This window comes from Anomaloglossus baeobatrachus, chromosome 8 (genome assembly GCF_048569485.1).
Source record: "Anomaloglossus baeobatrachus isolate aAnoBae1 chromosome 8, aAnoBae1.hap1, whole genome shotgun sequence".
NCBI classification, from domain to species: domain Eukaryota; kingdom Metazoa; phylum Chordata; class Amphibia; order Anura; family Aromobatidae; genus Anomaloglossus; species Anomaloglossus baeobatrachus.
Window position 1 is genome coordinate 21624578 of NC_134360.1, and position 16439 is coordinate 21641016.

The 16439-nt window shown below is 45.6% G+C and overlaps 1 protein-coding gene across 1 annotated transcript in view; it reads left to right on the forward strand.

Moving 5' to 3' along the window:
- The window catches only part of PTPRG (protein tyrosine phosphatase receptor type G), a 687996-nt gene that overhangs the window by 606447 nt on the left and 65110 nt on the right, over window positions 1-16439 (forward strand). The window contains exon 19 of the mRNA XM_075321067.1: window positions 3276-3367. Coding sequence (XP_075177182.1) covers window positions 3276-3367 — 92 coding nt within the window. The remainder of the gene's footprint in view (window positions 1-3275; window positions 3368-16439) is intronic.

Genomic DNA, 16439 nt, shown 5'->3' on the forward strand with positions numbered 1-16439 from the left:
TCCCCCTCCTGTACAATGACTGATAACCCCTCTGTATACAGCAGATAACACAGGATCCACATTTCACAATAGGTGATGTTACAGCTCACCTCCTCCTCCTGTACAATAATTGATATCCCTTCTATATACAGTAGATGACACATTATCCACCATTCATAATAGATATCACAACTCACTTCCTCCTCCTGTACAATGAATGATCATCTCTATACACTGCTGATGACACACTATCTACCAAACACAACAGGAACACTCGCAGCCGGCTCTACTCTCCCCCACTTTTCACAATTACCTTTTCACATGTTTCTTAGATACTTCAGTACTATAGCTAGGATTCGACCATTGTGGCTATGTACATGTGTTGTTTCCTGAAACAGTAGGAAGTTAGAATTTAAGAAAGCCCCAGCGGCTGGTGTGAAAGTTGAAAGTTTTCGGTTTATATTTTAACACGTATTGCGAGAAAAAAAAAGCAATGGCAAGAATGAAAAATAAATAAAACATTTAACACAAAAGCTGGATTAAACTGTGGGTTGTTGCTGATGATCGCTTCGCTTTTAAAGGGGAAAAAAAAATCGTTAAATGTTCATTTAATGAATACACCTCAAATACATCCCCTCCATCGGGAGGAAACAACAGATGCATTATTGACTTGTAAAAAGGCTGAACGCTACAAACGGATATTAGTTTTGTTTCTCATATTAAAAAAGCCTAAAAGAGTCTCAGAACGCCGCACTCAATACTCGCTGCAACGTACGGCCGCAACATACGTGTCTGCTATGGAAGTGCTAAGTGCGGCATTAACCTCAGAACACTGTAATAATTGCCTAAAACCCTATTAAAGGATTTTTTACTCCATAAGTATCACTGAGGAGCGTACAACTGATTAGCTGGTGAGACGAGAGACGCGCAGAAGGAAGTCATTGGCTTTCCCATTACCGAGCTCACTGACTGATGCTCAGTCAACTCATTGTGCAGCCAGTGCAACACAAAGGATATAATCTGCAGCCAGAAATGCATACATTGAAGAGAAATGAATGTATTACCCAAAAGCTGTCCGTATCTTATAATATACGAGGAGCGTAAAGCAGTATGATATACCCTATAGTCATATATATATATATATATATATATATATATATATATATATATATATATATATATATATTATATTATATGTATATAGTGTGTGTATATATATATATGTATATAGTGTGTGTGTGTATGTATATATATATATATATATATATATATATATATATATATATATATATATATATATATATATATATTTTTTTTTTTTTTTTTTATTTATATATATATGTATTTACTTATATTTATATATATATGTCCTTTATTTGTACCCTCTTGGACACATTTTGCGGGACGATTTTTAGACAGTTGTATACTATATAATTCAACATTAGCTTCAATAATCATTTCATACCTATTAACCCTTAATAGCAACAACAACAAATATAGATTACTTAAAATATACCTATCCTTTCCCAGTAAAGCCTGGTCTGCTGCCCTTATGCCTGACCCCCAGTTGTGACGGCTTTTGGGGAAAATAAGTCTTATATGTTCAGTAATTGTCCTGATTGTCATGCTCTATCACTTGCCATTCTTTTTCAGCCGGCTATTCTTATTCCTCTGTATTCTACCAGCACTGTATGAGCTGGAAAGTGCCCCATCATTCTGTAGTGAATCAAAGACCCTCCCTATCTTCTGTAGAGCGTCAAAGACCCTCCATGTCTTTCTGTAGTCAGACCGACTCTATCTTTCTGTAGTTAGACTCACCCTAATCTTTCTGTCGAGCGTCAAAGACCCTCCCTATTTTTCTGTAGAGCATCAAAGACCCTTCCTATCTTTCTTTCGAGCGTCAAAGACCCTACCTATTTTTCTGTCGAGCTTCAAAAACCCTCCCTATCTTCTGTAGAGCGTCAAAGACACTCCCCATCTTTCTGTAGAACTTCAAAGACCCTCCCCATCTTCTGTAGAGCATCAAAGACCCTTCCTATCTTTTTTTCGAGCATCAAAGTCCCTCCCTATCTTCTGTAGAGCGTCAGACCCTCCCTATCTTCTGTAGAGCGTCAGACCCTCCCTATCTTTTTGTCGAGGGTCAAAGGCCCTTCCTATCTTTCTTTCAAGCATCAAAGGCCCTCCCTATCTTTCTGTCGAGCTTCAAAGACCCTCTCTATCTTCTGTAGAGCATCAAAAACCCTTCCTATCTTCTGTAGAGTGTCAAAGACCCTTCCTATCTTCTGTAGAGCGTCAGACCCTCCCTATCTTCTGTAGAGCGTCAGACCCTCCCTATCTTCTGTAGAGCGTCAGACCCTCCCTATCTTCTGTAGAGCGTCAAAGACCCTCCCTATCTTCTGTAGAGCGTCAAAGACCCTCCCTATCTTCTGTAGAGCGTCAGACCCTCCCTATCTTCTGTAGAGCGTCAAAGACCCTCCCTATCTTCTGTAGAGCGTCAAAGACCCTCCCTATCTTTGTCGAATGTCAAAGACCCTCCCTATCTTTCTGTGGAGTGTCAGACCCTTCCTATCTTTCTTTCGAGTGTCAAAGACCCATCCTATCTTTCTTTCGAGCATCAAAGGCCCTCCCTATCTTTCTGTCGAGCTTCAAAGACCCTCTCTATATTTTGTAGAGCATCAAAAACCCACCCTATCTTCTGTAGAGCGTCAAAGGCACTCCCTATCTTCCGTAGCGCATCCAAGACCCTCCCCATCTTTCTGTAGAGTGTCAAAGACTCTCCCTATCTTCTGTAGCGCATCCAAGACCCTCCCCATCTTTCTGTAGAGCGCCAAAGACCCTCCCTATCTTCTGTAGAGTGTCCAGAGACCCTCCCTATCTTTCTCTCGAGCATCCAAGAGCCTTCCTATGTTTCTGTAAAGCGTCAAAGACTTGCCCCTTCTTGTAATCCTTTTTGGTTCCTCTGATGCAGGAGACTGACCTCACTTGATAACAGTAAGTTAGAAAAAAAGAGACCCTTTTGGAGGAATCTTTAGGGATATAACGGAAAAAAAAACCCTGTTACACTTTATGGGCTTGTACTATGGAATCATGACTGCTTTTCTTCGAAACAGTGCCACATCTGGCTACAGGTTGTGTGTGGTATTGCATCCCGGCTTCATTTACTTTTGCAAACCCTGGAAAGTGTGACACTTTGTGGAGGAAATCTTAATGATGACATAAGTAAATATTTTATTATTTTAATTTGATTATTAGTCCGAAGCTCGGTCCTGAGACCTCTTCTTGTTTCTCCCCCGCAGATGACATGGAAGCGATTCCGGTCAAACAGTTTGTCAAACACATCAGCGAGCTCTATTCTAACAACCAGCACGGATTCTCCGAAGAATTTGAGGTACGTTTTGTGCTTTTTAAATACAAAATAAATTTTTATTGCAAACTCCGAATGTGTTAAAAAATTAAAATGCAAATATTATGTTTCGGTAATTATATATGTGGCTTTTTTTTATGGCGCAATTTACCTTATGTTGCGCACAATTAAAAGAGCTGCAGTAAATTGTCTTTATGTTGCGCAGTCATTCCGGCTGCAGTTAAGTGAGATATATTGTCAGCTGTGAGCGGCTGGAGCTGAATGCAGATGTGACCCACACATGGGCGATCCGGGGCCGGCCGCACCACAGAGGCTACAGCCGAACAATTGAAGAATGGTGCCGGCTGATAAATGCTCCTTTCATGCATATTCTCTGACCATTGCCAAAGGCCTGGCCAGTCACAACAGGAATGAACCGCCAAAAATGGATGGAGGGTAATAAAAATAACAATAGAGGAGGAAAAAAAGAAACTGATACAGTTTAGTTTTAACTTTTACAAGAGAAGATAATGGAAGGAATAATCTGTTTTATTGGTTTGAAAATAAATTTACTCTACAAATGGAAGGAAAAGGAAAATGGACAGATCCTGATAAAGGTGGATAAATATGAAAAAAATAGATGGATACTGATACAGAGAGCGATGTAATGAGGGATGGATACAGAGAGCGATGTAATGGAGGGATGGATACAGAGAGCGATATAATGCAGAGAGCGATGTAATGAGGGATGGATACAGAGAGCGATGTAATGAGGGATAGATACAGAGAGCGATGTAATAAGGGATTGATACAGAGAGCGATGTAATGAGGGATGGATACAGAGAGCGATGTAATGAGGAATGGATACAGAAAACGATGTAATGAGGGATGGATACAGAGAGCGATGTAATGGAGGGATGGATACAGAGAGCAATGTAATGGAGGGATGGATACAGAGCGATGTAATGGAGGGATGATACAGAGAGCAATGTAATGGAGGGATAGATACAGAGAGATGTAATGAGGGATGGTCACAGAGAGCGATATAATGGAGGGATGGATACAAAAAGCGATGTAATGGAGGGATGGATACAGAGAGGTGTAATGGAGGGATGGATACAGAGAGGTGTAATGGAAGGATGGATACAGAGAGCGATGTAATGAGGGATGGATACAGAGAGCAATGTAATGGAGGGATGGATACAGAGCGATGTAATGGAGGGATGGATACAGAGAGGTGTAATGGAGGGATGGATACAGAGAGGTGTAATGGAGGGATGGATACAGAGAGGTGTAATGGAAGGATGGATACAGAGAGCGATGTAATGAGGGATGGATACAGAGAGCGATGTAATGGAGGGATGGATACAGAGAGCAATGTAATGGAGGGATGGATACAGAGAGGTGTAATGGAGGGATGGATACAGAGAGGTGTAATGGAGGGATGGATACAGAGCGATGTAATGGAGGGATGGATACAGATGTTGAGGAGAGCCATAAAATGAAATACTTAATTAACCTCTGGACATAGAGCATTGTGGGAAATATATCGTTTTGCCTTACATAATTCAGGTTTCAGATCATATAAATGACACAGATATAAAGATGGCCGCTATTTCCTGTTATCCACACCTTGCTTGGAATGCAAGGAATGTCCAGATGAAAGAAGACCTCCATATAAGGGAAGATCCCTGGTCAAGCTGGAAATCACAGACCAAACCATCAGCATGGATGCACCAGATGACGTCCCTCCCATCGTCATGGTTTCATCCACTGGTCAGACCCGCCCATCAACAGCAACACGGATCTCCCCATTGGCTAGCCCATGAACTGTCCCACTAAATGTGCATATCTGAACTTGTGTACGCCCCTAGCCTATATCAAGAGGACGCATGAGTCTCCTCAGTCTGTTTGGTGCAATTTTTCTACTGTGACCAAGAAGAGATTACACATCCGACTGTGTCTGGTGTGGATTCTTTTATGCATGCACTTGGCCCATATCAATTCGGCCAGGCAGTAGGCAACTAGTGATCTCTGGTTATGAGTTCACCTTAACACAGAGAGCAATGTAATGGAGGGATGGATACAGAGAGGTGTAATGGAGGGATGGATACAGAGAGGTGTAATGGAGGGATGGATACAGAGAGGTGTAATGGAGGGATGGATACAGAGAGGTGTAATGAAGGGATGGATACAGAGAGGTGTAATGGAAGGATGGATACAGAGAGCGATGTAATGGAGGGATGGATACAGAGCGATGTAATGGAGGGATGGATACAGAGCGATGTAATGGAGGGATGGATACAGAGAGCAATGTAATGGAGGGATGGATACAGAGCGATGTAATGGAGGGATGGATACAGAGAGGTGTAATGGAGGTATGGATACAGAGAGGTGTAATGGAGGGATGGATACAGAGAGGTGTAATGTAGGGATGGATACAGAGAGGTGTAATGGAGGGATGGATACAGAGAGGTGTAATGAAGGGATGGATACAGAGAGGTGTAATGGAAGGATGGATACAGAGAGCGATGTAATGGAGGGATGGATACAGAGCGATGTAATGGAGGGATGGATACAGAGCGATGTAATGGAGGGATGGATACAGAGAGCAATGTAATGGAGGGATGGATACAGAGCGATGTAATGAGGGATGGATACAGAGAGATGTGATGGAGGGATGGATACAGAGTGATGTAATGGAGGGATGGATACAGAGAGCAATGTAATGGAGGGATGGATACAGAGCGATGTAATGGAGGGATGGATACAGAGAGCAATGTAATGGAGGGATGGATACAGAGAGATGTAATGAGGGATGGATACAGAGCAATGTAATTAGGGATGGATACAGAGAGCGATGTATTGGAGGGATGGATACAGAGAGCGATGTAATGGAGGGATGGATACAGAGAGCGATGTAATGGAGGGATGGATACAGAGAGGTGTAATGGAGGGATGGATACAGAGAGGTGTAATGGAGGGATGGATACAGAGAGGTGTAATGGAGGTATGGATACAGAGAGGTGTAATGGAGGGATGGATACAGAGAGGTGTAATGGAGGGATGGATACAGAGAGGTGTAATGGAGGGATGGATACAGAGAGGTGTAATGGAGGGATGGATACAGAGAGGTGTAATGGAGGGATGGATACAGAGAGGTGTAATGGAGGGATGGATACAGAGAGGTGTAATGGAGGGATAGATACAGAGAGGTGTAATGGAGGGATGGATACAGAGAGGTGTAATGGAGGGATAGATACAGAGAGATGTAATGGAGGGATGGATACCGAGAGCAATGTAATGGAGGGATGGATACCGAGAGCGATGTAATGGAGGGATGGATACAGAGAGCGATGTAATGGAGGGATGGATACAGAGAGCGATGTAATGGAGGGATGGATACAGAGCGATGTAATGGAGGGATGGATACAGAGAGGTGTAATGGAGGGATGGATACAGAGAGGTGTAATGGAAGGATGGATACAGAGAGCGATGTAATGAGGGATGGATACAGAGAGCGATGTAATGGAGGGATGGATACAGAGAGCAATGTAATGGAGGGATGGATACAGAGAGGTGTAATGGAGGGATGGATACAGAGAGGTGTAATGGAGGGATGGATACAGAGCGATGTAATGGAGGGATGGATACAGATGTTGAGGAGAGCCATAAAATGAAATACTTAATTAACCTCTGGACATAGAGCATTGTGGGAAATATATCGTTTTGCCTTACATAATTCAGGTTTCAGATCATATAAATGACACAGATATAAAGATGGCCGCTATTTCCTGTTATCCACACCTTGCTTGGAATGCAAGGAATGTCCAGATGAAAGAAGACCTCCATATAAGGGAAGATCCCTGGTCAAGCTGGAAATCACAGACCAAACCATCAGCATGGATGCACCAGATGACGTCCCTCCCATCGTCATGGTTTCATCCACTGGTCAGACCCGCCCATCAACAGCAACACGGATCTCCCCATTGGCTAGCCCATGAACTGTCCCACTAAATGTGCATATCTGAACTTGTGTACGCCCCTAGCCTATATCAAGAGGACGCATGAGTCTCCTCAGTCTGTTTGGTGCAATTTTTCTACTGTGACCAAGAAGAGATTACACATCCGACTGTGTCTGGTGTGGATTCTTTTATGCATGCACTTGGCCCATATCAATTCGGCCAGGCAGTAGGCAACTAGTGATCTCTGGTTATGAGTTCACCTTAACACAGAGAGCAATGTAATGGAGGGATGGATACAGAGAGGTGTAATGGAGGGATGGATACAGAGAGGTGTAATGGAGGGATGGATACAGAGCGATGTAATGGAGGGATGGATACAGATGTTGAGGAGAGCCATAAAATGAAATACTTAATTAACCTCTGGACATAGAGCATTGTGGGAAATATATCGTTTTGCCTTACATAATTCAGGTTTCAGATCATATAAATGACACAGATATAAAGATGGCCGCTATTTCCTGTTATCCACACCTTGCTTGGAATGCAAGGAATGTCCAGATGAAAGAAGACCTCCATATAAGGGAAGATCCCTGGTCAAGCTGGAAATCACAGACCAAACCATCAGCATGGATGCACCAGATGACGTCCCTCCCATCGTCATGGTTTCATCCACTGGTCAGACCCGCCCATCAACAGCAACACGGATCTCCCCATTGGCTAGCCCATGAACTGTCCCACTAAATGTGCATATCTGAACTTGTGTACGCCCCTAGCCTATATCAAGAGGACGCATGAGTCTCCTCAGTCTGTTTGGTGCAATTTTTCTACTGTGACCAAGAAGAGATTACACATCCGACTGTGTCTGGTGTGGATTCTTTTATGCATGCACTTGGCCCATATCAATTCGGCCAGGCAGTAGGCAACTAGTGATCTCTGGTTATGAGTTCACCTTAACACAGAGAGCAATGTAATGGAGGGATGGATACAGAGAGGTGTAATGGAGGGATGGATACAGAGAGGTGTAATGGAGGGATGGATACAGAGAGGTGTAATGGAGGGATGGATACAGAGAGGTGTAATGAAGGGATGGATACAGAGAGGTGTAATGGAAGGATGGATACAGAGAGCGATGTAATGGAGGGATGGATACAGAGCGATGTAATGGAGGGATGGATACAGAGCGATGTAATGGAGGGATGGATACAGAGAGCAATGTAATGGAGGGATGGATACAGAGCGATGTAATGGAGGGATGGATACAGAGAGGTGTAATGGAGGTATGGATACAGAGAGGTGTAATGGAGGGATGGATACAGAGAGGTGTAATGTAGGGATGGATACAGAGAGGTGTAATGGAGGGATGGATACAGAGAGGTGTAATGAAGGGATGGATACAGAGAGGTGTAATGGAAGGATGGATACAGAGAGCGATGTAATGGAGGGATGGATACAGAGCGATGTAATGGAGGGATGGATACAGAGCGATGTAATGGAGGGATGGATACAGAGAGCAATGTAATGGAGGGATGGATACAGAGCGATGTAATGAGGGATGGATACAGAGAGATGTGATGGAGGGATGGATACAGAGTGATGTAATGGAGGGATGGATACAGAGAGCAATGTAATGGAGGGATGGATACAGAGCGATGTAATGGAGGGATGGATACAGAGAGCAATGTAATGGAGGGATGGATACAGAGAGATGTAATGAGGGATGGATACAGAGCAATGTAATTAGGGATGGATACAGAGAGCGATGTATTGGAGGGATGGATACAGAGAGCGATGTAATGGAGGGATGGATACAGAGAGCGATGTAATGGAGGGATGGATACAGAGAGGTGTAATGGAGGGATGGATACAGAGAGGTGTAATGGAGGGATGGATACAGAGAGGTGTAATGGAGGTATGGATACAGAGAGGTGTAATGGAGGGATGGATACAGAGAGGTGTAATGGAGGGATGGATACAGAGAGGTGTAATGGAGGGATGGATACAGAGAGGTGTAATGGAGGGATGGATACAGAGAGGTGTAATGGAGGGATGGATACAGAGAGGTGTAATGGAGGGATGGATACAGAGAGGTGTAATGGAGGGATAGATACAGAGAGGTGTAATGGAGGGATGGATACAGAGAGGTGTAATGGAGGGATAGATACAGAGAGATGTAATGGAGGGATGGATACCGAGAGCAATGTAATGGAGGGATGGATACCGAGAGCGATGTAATGGAGGGATGGATACAGAGAGCGATGTAATGGAGGGATGGATACAGAGAGCGATGTAATGGAGGGATGGATACAGAGCGATGTAATGGAGGGATGGATACAGAGAGGTGTAATGGAGGGATGGATACAGAGAGGTGTAATGGAAGGATGGATACAGAGAGCGATGTAATGAGGGATGGATACAGAGAGCGATGTAATGGAGGGATGGATACAGAGAGCAATGTAATGGAGGGATGGATACAGAGAGGTGTAATGGAGGGATGGATACAGAGAGGTGTAATGGAGGGATGGATACAGAGCGATGTAATGGAGGGATGGATACAGATGTTGAGGAGAGCCATAAAATGAAATACTTAATTAACCTCTGGACATAGAGCATTGTGGGAAATATATCGTTTTGCCTTACATAATTCAGGTTTCAGATCATATAAATGACACAGATATAAAGATGGCCGCTATTTCCTGTTATCCACACCTTGCTTGGAATGCAAGGAATGTCCAGATGAAAGAAGACCTCCATATAAGGGAAGATCCCTGGTCAAGCTGGAAATCACAGACCAAACCATCAGCATGGATGCACCAGATGACGTCCCTCCCATCGTCATGGTTTCATCCACTGGTCAGACCCGCCCATCAACAGCAACACGGATCTCCCCATTGGCTAGCCCATGAACTGTCCCACTAAATGTGCATATCTGAACTTGTGTACGCCCCTAGCCTATATCAAGAGGACGCATGAGTCTCCTCAGTCTGTTTGGTGCAATTTTTCTACTGTGACCAAGAAGAGATTACACATCCGACTGTGTCTGGTGTGGATTCTTTTATGCATGCACTTGGCCCATATCAATTCGGCCAGGCAGTAGGCAACTAGTGATCTCTGGTTATGAGTTCACCTTAACACAGAGAGCAATGTAATGGAGGGATGGATACAGAGAGGTGTAATGGAGGGATGGATACAGAGAGGTGTAATGGAGGGATGGATACAGAGAGGTGTAATGGAGGGATGGATACAGAGAGGTGTAATGAAGGGATGGATACAGAGAGGTGTAATGGAAGGATGGATACAGAGAGCGATGTAATGGAGGGATGGATACAGAGCGATGTAATGGAGGGATGGATACAGAGCGATGTAATGGAGGGATGGATACAGAGAGCAATGTAATGGAGGGATGGATACAGAGCGATGTAATGGAGGGATGGATACAGAGAGGTGTAATGGAGGTATGGATACAGAGAGGTGTAATGGAGGGATGGATACAGAGAGGTGTAATGTAGGGATGGATACAGAGAGGTGTAATGGAGGGATGGATACAGAGAGGTGTAATGAAGGGATGGATACAGAGAGGTGTAATGGAAGGATGGATACAGAGAGCGATGTAATGGAGGGATGGATACAGAGCGATGTAATGGAGGGATGGATACAGAGCGATGTAATGGAGGGATGGATACAGAGAGCAATGTAATGGAGGGATGGATACAGAGCGATGTAATGAGGGATGGATACAGAGAGATGTGATGGAGGGATGGATACAGAGCGATGTAATGGAGGGATGGATACAGAGAGCAATGTAATGGAGGGATGGATACAGAGCGATGTAATGGAGGGATGGATACAGAGAGCAATGTAATGGAGGGATGGATACAGAGAGATGTAATGAGGGATGGATACAGAGCAATGTAATTAGGGATGGATACAGAGAGCGATGTATTGGAGGGATGGATACAGAGAGCGATGTAATGGAGGGATGGATACAGAGAGCGATGTAATGGAGGGATGGATACAGAGAGGTGTAATGGAGGGATGGATACAGAGAGGTGTAATGGAGGGATGGATACAGAGAGGTGTAATGGAGGTATGGATACAGAGAGGTGTAATGGAGGGATGGATACAGAGAGGTGTAATGGAGGGATGGATACAGAGAGGTGTAATGGAGGGATGGATACAGAGAGGTGTAATGGAGGGATGGATACAGAGAGGTGTAATGGAGGGATGGATACAGAGAGGTGTAATGGAGGGATGGATACAGAGAGGTGTAATGGAGGGATAGATACAGAGAGGTGTAATGGAGGGATGGATACAGAGAGGTGTAATGGAGGGATAGATACAGAGAGATGTAATGGAGGGATGGATACCGAGAGCAATGTAATGGAGGGATGGATACCGAGAGCGATGTAATGGAGGGATGGATACAGAGAGCGATGTAATGGAGGGATGGATACAGAGAGCGATGTAATGGAGGGATGGATACAGAGCGATGTAATGGAGGGATGGATACAGAGAGGTGTAATGGAGGGATGGATACAGAGAGATGTAATGGAGGCATGGATACAGAGAGCGATGTAATGAGGGATGGATACAGAGAGCGATGTAATGAGGGATGGATACAGAGAGCAATGTAATGGAGGGATGGATACAGAGAGCAATGTAATGGAGGGATGGATGCCGAGAGCAATGTAATGGAGGGATGGATACCGAGAGCGATGTAATGGAGGGATGGATACAGAGAGCGATGTAATGGAGGGATGGATACAGAGACGTGTAATGGAGGGATGGATACAGAGAGGTGTAATGGAGGGATGGATACAGAGAGGTGTAATGGAGGGATGGATACAGAGAGCGATGTAATGAAGGGATGGATACAGAGAGCGATGTAATGGAGGGATGGATACAGAGAGGTGTAATGAAGGGATGGATACAGAGAGGTGTAATGGAGGGATGGATGCAGAGAGCGATGTAATGGAGGGATGGATACAGAGAGGTGTAATGGAGGGATGGATACAGAGAGCGATGTAATGGAGGGATGGATACAGAGAGGTGTAATGGAGGGATGGATACAGAGAGGTGTAATGGAGGGATGGATACAGAGAGGTGTATTGGAGGGATGGATACAGAGAGGTGTAATGGAGGGATGGATACAGAGAGGTGTAATGGAGAGATGGATTCAGAGACATGTAATGAGAGATAGATACAGAGAGATGTAATGGAGGGATGGATGCAGAGAGCGATGTAATGGAGGGATGGATACAGAGAGATGTAATGGAGGGATGGATACAGAGAGGTGTAATGGAGGGATGGATGCAGAGAGCGATGTAATGAGGGATGGATACAGAGAGCGATGTAATGGAGAGATGGATTCAGAGACATGTAATGAGAGATAGATACAGAGAGATGTAATGGAGGGATGGATGCAGAGAGCGATGTAATGGAGGGATGGATACAGAGAGATGTAATGGAGGGATGGATACAGAGAGGTGTAATGGAGGGATGGATGCAGAGAGCGATGTAATGGAGGGATGGATACAGAGAGCGATGTAATGGAGGGATGGATACAGAGAGGTGTAATGAAGGGATGGATACAGAGAGCGATGTAATGGAGGGATGGATACAGAGAGGTGTAATGAAGGGATGGATACAGAGAGCGATGTAATGGAGGGATGGATATAAATAGAGATCTAGTGGATGGTTACAGTTAACACAAGCTCTTTCTCTGGATTTTTTGCTATTTACACTGAGCGCCTCCTGTAATTGTTGCTCCTCTGATTCTGAAACAATTTTTCCTTCTGTAATCCCAACGATCTTCTCTGGGATTTGGTAACGCTTTTACTGGTCAGTATCGGAGGAGGAAAAGCAAAGGTTCACAGAAAACCTCTGTTCTTTACGCCTAGTTTGTGGAGTGGAAAACTTGCACCATTATTACAGGGGGGGGGGGGGGGGGAGACAAGATTTTAGAATTGAAGACCCCAGGTGAAAAAAATAAACTGTTCCAGAATTGGCAGAGCAGCAGCAATTGGACGACATGCACAGCTTAAATGTCAAAAATTCAAAACTTTAAAGCTAAACGTATCGATTCCTTTGAAGAAGGAAGTTCAGCCCGACTTTGGAGTGTATGTGATTCCTCCTTGATACTGGCCCTTTAAATGTGCTCGAGCTCAGGGCGCCGCTGCAGCTTCTGAATGTAACTCCTACATATTCCAACCTTACAATTTCTCCATGTAAATAGGTTCTTGCATTATTTGGGTCACAGATCTCATTTCTGCTGGATTGATGAATCCCCCACCATTACTCCACTATGCAGCCAGTCTGACGGTGCAGTTTTCCCTGTACCTGAGTATTGTGCACGGAGCCCCCCCGCCCAGCCCCCACAGTCTGCACCCTGCTAATTGAGCTCTAGTGGCAATTGGGCGATGCCGCTGCTGTAATTTGGCTGACTGAGCAGCAATAACAGTGATGATCGTATTCAGGGCAAACACTCATTGTCCGGGGAGTGGGATGTGATCAGCCTGATCACATGTGTCGCCATCCCCTCAATTATTTATGAGCTGCGGTCCCCGGCGTTGTATCTCGCAGCTGCTTTTGACACCATTTAATTATTCACTATAATCAGCGGCACATCCCTGAACTTGAGCGGAGTCTAATTAGGACCACGATTTGTGCAGTGTCAAGTCATCTGTACGGACCAAGTGTGTGAATTCTCAGCTTATGTGCAGAAAGCTTGGCTTGGGTCGAATGGGGGCATCTGCTAAATGACTTGCATCATCAATAATAACCTCCCACTTCTGTCTCAAAATCTTACCTTGTGCTGCACTAGTTTTTTGAATTGCTCTACCCCAATCAAATGATTTCCAAACATCCACAGTTTAACGCTAGAAGTCCCAGGAATTTTGAGCTCCATAGGTTTCCAATGGTAGAAATGTTAAATGACCTCTCTCTGGGACTTGACCCCTCTCTGGGACTTCTAGTGTTAAAGGAAACAGCTTTTTTTATGCTATCCATTCTGAGAGCAGCATGATATGGGGCAGAGACTCTGATTCTAGTGATGTACTTCTTACTAGTTGATGCAGTTTTGATTATGAAGTGTTTTATCTGCTGCAGATCTAGCAGTTCTTTGAATGCTGAGCTCTGTATAACCCCGCCCACATCACAGTTCTATAAAGAAGTCCGGGAAGCAGATCTCTCCGTTACTAGATTTTCCTTACTGGCAAATTAACCCATAATTGGTCTAAACATCCTATTTTAGCTTGGAGATACACTATTAATGAGAGATAAAACTTTAAGCTCCTGAGCCCTTCCTTTCCCACCCCATCACATTCCATGGGTCATTTACAACATTAAAGACTTATGTTGTAAGGTGGGCTGTGGGCCTCACTAGGCACCAGGACCTGGGTGTGTCTGCTACTTGTGTTCCTCCTATACCCCATCTTGTATTAATGTCTTTTGATTCCTGTCCTAGTTTTATAATTAGATCTCATGTATAATATTCATGCTGATGATGATGAACAGAAGGAATAGTTGCTCATTGTAACCATGAAATTTTATAGGGTCTGGCTGCTACTCTCATTTGCCCTACATTTTTGTTTTCCTCAGTTCTATAAGCCTTACTATATTGTACATAAATATTTGAACATTGATCACATAGCACTCCTAGTGGTTATAAAAGGGATTGCATTTTTAAAATTAGTGGTAGTATGTAAATCATGTTCCAGTTTCTCCTTTTTCCTTCTCCATCATTTCTTCTCTTTTCTTCTCTCTTAGCCCTCCTCCGTCTTTCTGCCACGTAACTTCCGCCTCTCTTCCCCCTTCCGCCTCCCTTCCCCCTTCCGCCTCCCTTCCCCCTTCCGCCTCCCTTCCCCCTTCCGCCTCCCTTCCCCCTTCCGCCTCCCTTCCCCCTCCCGCCTCCCTTCCCCCTCCCGCCTCCCTTCCCCCTCCCGCCTCCCTTCCCCTCCCTCCCTTCCCCCTCTCTCCTCCCTCCCTTCCCCCTCTCTCCTCCCTCCCTTCCCCCTCTCTCCTCCCTCCCTTCCCCCTCTCTCCTCCCTCCCTTCCCCCTCCCTCCTCCCTTCCCCTCCCTCCTCCCTCCCTTCCCTCCTCCCTCCCTTCCCCCTCCCCTCCCCCTTCTGCCTCCCTTCCCCCTTCTGCCTCCCTTCCCCTCCCTCCCTCCTCCCTCCCTCCTCCCTCCCTTCCCCCTCCCCTTCCGCCTCCCTTCCCCCTTCCGCCTCTCTTCCGCCTCTCTTCCGCCTCTCTTCCGCCTCCCTTCCCCCTTCCGCCTCCCTTCCCCCTCCCTTCCCCCTCCCTTCCCCCTCCCTTCCGCCTCCCTTCCCCCTCCCTTCCCCTCCCGCCTCCCTTCCCCCTTCCCCCTCCCTTCCCCCTTCCCCCTTCCGCCTCCCTTCCCGTTTCCGCCTCCCTTCCCCCTTCCGCCTCCCTTCCCCCTTCCGCCTCCCTTCCCCCTTCCCCCTTCCGCCTCCCTTCCCCTTTCCGCCTCCCTTCCCCCTTCCGCCTCCCTTCCCCCTTCCGCCTCCCTTCCCCCTTCCGCCTCCCTTCCCCTTCCGCCTCCTTTCCCCTTCCCCCTTCCGCCTCCCTTCCCCTTCCCCCTTCCGCCTCCCTTCCCCTTCCCCCTTCCGCCTCCCTTCCCCCTTCCGCCTCCCTTCCCCCTTCCGCCTCCCTTCCCCCTTCCGCCTCCCTTCCCCCTTCCGCCTCTCTTCCCCCTTCCGCCTCTCCCGAGGCGCCGCTTCACTTTTGCCTCTCCCGAGTCGCCGCTTCCCTTTTGCCTCTCCCGAGTCGCCGCTTCCCTTTTGCCTCGCCCGCGTCACCTTTTCTCTTCCTTTTCTACTTTCCTTCTTCCTCCTCCTCCTTCCTTCTTCCTTCCGTTTGTCCTCTTTCTTTAGCTTGTACTTAATCTTCATTATTTTTATAATTGTAGTTGTGTTTTTCGTTGTGAATGTTGTTGTACAATTCCGCATTATTCCACCACAATAATTGAACATTGTAAATATTTTCATGAGTGCGCTCCTGTCGCTGCAGTTGAAATACATAGTGAATGCAGTAATATGTACCTATGTAATTATATTTATTTAGTGCACCGAAGCAGCATTGTGCGCAGCCCACGTTGCCTTTGTTGGGTGTAGATGGATAACGCCACATCTGCT